At 27.5% G+C, this 5147-nt stretch overlaps 1 protein-coding gene across 1 annotated transcript in view; it reads left to right on the top strand.

The window, feature by feature from the left end:
* The first annotated feature begins 4573 nt into the window (after positions 1–4573).
* The window catches only part of LOC111042887, a 7679-nt gene continuing 7105 nt past the window's right edge, over positions 4574–5147 (top strand). The window contains exon 1 of the mRNA XM_022327605.1: positions 4574–4947. Within this exon, the coding sequence (XP_022183297.1) occupies positions 4574–4947 (374 nt within the window). The remainder of the gene's footprint in view (positions 4948–5147) is intronic.

Here is a 5147-nt window from a genome sequence, read left to right as displayed (position 1 = left end):
GCAACAGTGTTAATAAGAATATAGTTTTGTTTAATATATTTAAATATCTAATATTTATTATTTTATATTTATATTATATATTTATATCTATGAAAAATTTAAGTATATAATATTATTTTATGCCTTAGCATTTATCATGTTGAGAAGTTCGTCTATTTCAGCACTTTCAATAACGGAATTATACTCTTTATTTTCTATAGTAACACTACGACTACAGTCACTCTCTTTGTCTTCACAATTTCCTTCATCAATTTCCTCTATTATTTGAAACTCCTTATCACCATCTTCTTCAAATTCTTCAAGAAGTTTTTCATAGTAATCTTGTGGTGGAATCACTTCTTTTTTAGTTTCTTCTTTCAACTACCAACAAAAATGTATTTAAAATTTATAAATAATTTATAAACTCTAAATAAAAATGAAAATACTAACAAACTTTGATTAATCTCAGTATCTCACCTTCAAATTGTGTTTAACATAAACTAACTTTCCTGCTCTGCTGTTGGTTAGTCTATTTCTTTTTGATGAATGCACATCTTTATATGTACTAAATGTTCTTTCGCAAGCAGCTGATGTAGCGGGCAGTGACAAAATCTTAGAGGCCAACTTTGACAGTTCAGTAGATGAACAGTAAACGTTGCACCACACTGCTGGTTCTAAACTGTTGACACATGCCTCCCATACATAGGTATTTGAAAAATACCTTCTTTATGCTACAATACAAAATATATACATTTTAAACAAAATTAACAATGTATTTACTACGATTTATATTTTACTAATTTATTGTTTTATCTTGTTGGATAAATAAACATAATTAATAAAGATTCATTGAAAAAAACTTTCATATTTTTAATTTACCTTATAGTGAGCGAAATCGTACATGACTTTCTGTTCATCAGCATTAAACATATTTTAGATAGTCAATGAATGAATGTAGCAGCTTCAACATTTTCATCTGCAGCCAAATTATTTCCACGATACTTTGTGTCTAGTACATTTGCAACTAAATGAATTTTTTGAACACTAAATTCTTTTCTTGATTGAATTTTGTTTTTAATTATATTTTTTTCAGTCTCAAAACAAGAAACATTTTTTATGCAAATATCATATTGTTTTTTAATTTCAACAAATATTTCTGGAACAATGCTGAGTTGTGGTAAACCACTTTCTATTGTAGTAATCCAGTATGCTATGGGCTTTAAAAAATTGTGTAAATTTTTTACTCGGTCCCAAAATAAATCATTATTGATAAATTGTTTCACTCTTGGTATAATGTCTTCTTCACACCGCTCATCTATGTTTAAGAGTAGTATTATTTGTTTATTAGCTAAAAGGCTGTTAAGGAAAACTACTACTGAACCCCATCTGGTTTGAACAGGCAACATAAGCGATTTTTTATTAATACCGGAATCTTTTTGTTTTTCATTAAATGTTGAGTGTAACACGTGTCGTCTTCTAATGTTATTCACAATTGCAACTCCACCTTTTATTATTATTTGAAATGACTTTAAACATATAATATCATTGATTAATAAACTCAGTGCATGAGCAACACAGCCATATGTTGTAATGTGTTCATACTTATTATTTATTTCTCGCCAAGCTTTTTTCATATTAGCAGCGTTGTCAGTTAATATTCCAAATACTTTTCCTGGTCCAACTTCTTCAATAATTGCTATCATTACTTTTGCCATATAATCACCCGTATGCCTTTCAGTTAAAGTGGGTAGAGATTTATATAACATAGATTTGGGTGTTGTTATTACAAAATTAATAATGCTTTCATTCCTAATATTCGACCATCCATCACACATCAACCCAAGACAGTGTGATCCAACGATAAGCTTCTCAACAACATATTTTATATTATTAACTTCATTGTCCAAAAGTTTATTTGACAATTGATAAGAAGAAGGTAATACATAGGCTGGCCTTAATGTTTCAAACAGTTTCTTCCAATAAATATTATCAAGAAGTGACAAAGGTGATCCACTTGCATAGATAGCTTTTGCTAACATTGAGTCCAGTTTTAATTTTTCATCCTTTGTTACTTTATCTACAAAATGTTTTATAGTGGACGTATTACTCAAAGTAGATGATGTAAAAGAACTTGCAGACAAACACTTTGTATCAGATGGAGTATTATCCCTTATTTATTCAAATTCTTTTTTAGGGGTGGACGTGGTAGTAATATTAGTGATCCAAGAGTCCAACGTATTGCAGTTATTTGAACTTGAAGTTGGTTCAGGTTCATCACATATATTATTTTTAATGGCACAATCCATATTTTCTACATCATTCTCTGATTGGAAAGACCCTATTAATTAAAAATTATATATTAATATACTATATGATACTTAAGGATACTGTCCTAAATAAGAGATTAAAGCCTAAACCTTATTCAGTTACTTTATAGTTACCGCCATAGTTATCACTTATCACATTTTCTACGTACAGTACTAGATGAATATTACATTTTTATTTTATTATGTAATTTTAAAGATATAATGTAATATGTGCAGCTGAAGCTTCATTAGAATATTTTTAACTACTTAAAACATCATAAAAAAATAATAATGTAGTGTTAAGTAACCCACTAAGTGCCCAGTAATGTTAAAACAAATATTTTAACAACTTCTGAGCTTAATTATTAACTACCTATGAGTAATTTTTGTTGAAAGCTAAACAGTTTTACAATTGTTGTATTGATTATTTAAGCAATCAGCGGTCTACTAATATAATTATATAAATGTAAATAGGTACAATCTAACAAATAAATGTGTTGATTGTTATTGGATTAAATATTTATTAATTTAATATTCGTCAAGTTATGTTTGTAGTTATGAAATTCACATGACACTAGTGTTGTAGAAGTTTACCTACCTACCTAGTAATATTAAAACTGATTAAAACCTTGTATATTTAACCGATAAATAACTATAACTTGCACACTGAAAAAAAAACTACCTATAATTATGACAATTTTGTCTTATTAATCTGATATATGTCATCATGACAATGTTTGTTTGTTTAAACAATATATTTGGTAATTTAACAAGTCACAAAGACGTAAAGATTGATAATATATTATTAAAATACCACTGTAAAAATTGTCAAAATAAATAATAATACCATACCCTCCTAATAATTTAAAGCTATAAATAACCGGGTTTTTACCAAAATATTATAATGAATATCATATTGAAAAGAATATTATCAAGATATCGTTATAATATTATCAAATTTAATACGTTATCTTTTTATATGCAATCGTTGCAAGTTGCAACTAAATAACGAGTTACACATTTTTTTTTTCACTGGTTGAAAGCACACGTTGAAATAATTGTTACCGGTGTACTTGAAGTTTATGCAGCGGTATTTCACACTGTGTCATTATATCAGAATATAGTACTTGATTAGCTGTGTATTAATATAGTATACCTATATAATATAATTAATAACTGTTAAGTATATTATAGTGAGTAATAACAATTAGAAAAAGTGTTTGAAGATTTTCGCCCTGTTACAAAAAACAAAGTTACACACGTTTTTTGGAATAATTTGAAGTATACAGTTATTATTTTGTAAGTTGGTATTACATTTTTATTTATTAGTTACCTTTTTTATTAAATAGAATGTTTTTTTAATTAAACTGGTACACATATTCACTTATTATTGGTGGAGATTGTTACAAACTGATCCCGCACTCTATGGTAGGTATAATTTATATTTTATATATTTATATATCTATAAACTTAATGTAAATTATTAAATACCTATTCATTACATTTTTAATGTTAGATATTATAATATTTGCTAAATATTTCCCAGGTTGTTAGAACGAGTGTTGTTCAGACTCTGCTGTTTATATTCATTTAATGAATTTGAAGTATCATACAGTTGTTATTTTGTAAGTTGAAATTACATTTCTATTTACTAGTTACCTTTTTTATTTAAAGAATGAATTTTTAATTAAATTTATATACATATTTACTTATTATTGGTGAAGATTGTTACAAATTGATCCCACACTCTGCGTTGCTTATAGTTTATGTATTTGTTCGTACATCAATAGACGTGATTTAAATAAATAAATATTCATTACATTTTTAATGTTAGATATTATAATAGTTGCTAATTATTTTCCAGGTTGTTAGAAGGAGTGTTCTCTAGACTCGAATGTTTACATTAATTTGAAGAATTTGAAGTATCATACAGTTATTGTTTTGTAAGTTAAAATTACATTTCTATTTACTAGTTATCTTTTTTGATTTAAAATTTGTATACATATTTACTTGTTATTGGTAAAGATCGTTACAAACTTATCCTGCTCTCTGTGTTGCTTATAGTATATGTATTTGTATGTACATCAATACTCTTGATGCGAATATATAAATATTCGATACATTTTTAATGTTCGATATTATAATAGTTGCTAAATATTTCCCAGGTTGTTAGAACTAGTGTTGTCTGGACCCTGCTGTTTACATTCATTTGGATAATTTGAAGTATACAGATTTAATTTGTAATCTTATATTCGATTGTTAACTTTAAGCTACTACTTGGTTTTAAAATGATTTGTTTTATATGTGAAGTGAACTCTGGAAATTGGAAAGCATTAGTATGTCATTTTAAAATATTTCATTCGTTAAAAAGTCATAGTACTTATAGATGTGGCGAAGGTAACTGTAAACAATCTTTTCAGTCCTTAGCTACATTTAAAAGACATATTCATGCTAAGCACTTCCCAGAACTACAATTAATTTTTCAAATTCCTGAACAACCTTGTACCAATTCTTCACTGCCATCTCTTAATGCTAAAACTAGTCATAGAAATAATCTTTTAACTGAAAATGAAAATGCTGAAATTCCATTTAATTTTGAATTAGTAAGTGAATTGTTATACAAGTCAGCAGTAGAACTGGTTGTTAATTTACATAGTGTTATGTGCGTAATCTCAAAGGCTCCAAAAGCCGTAAGCTTTAGAGACAAATCAACAAGTACCAAATTGAACTATAGAATTATTTTTATTCAGCAGAAAATATAGTAATAGTACAATAGCGTGTGCGCGTGTGACGAGAAGTTGCTCAGGTCTCCGTGGCTATGATACATCTGCCCAGGCTGTCCCACGGGCTCCCTTATAAGTG

This window comes from Myzus persicae, unplaced genomic scaffold (genome assembly GCF_001856785.1).
Source record: "Myzus persicae strain clone G006 unplaced genomic scaffold, MPER_G0061.0, whole genome shotgun sequence".
Lineage (NCBI taxonomy): Eukaryota > Metazoa > Arthropoda > Insecta > Hemiptera > Aphididae > Myzus > Myzus persicae.
The sequence above is the reverse complement of the archived record's forward strand: the minus strand, read 5'-3'. Positions and strand labels throughout refer to the sequence as shown.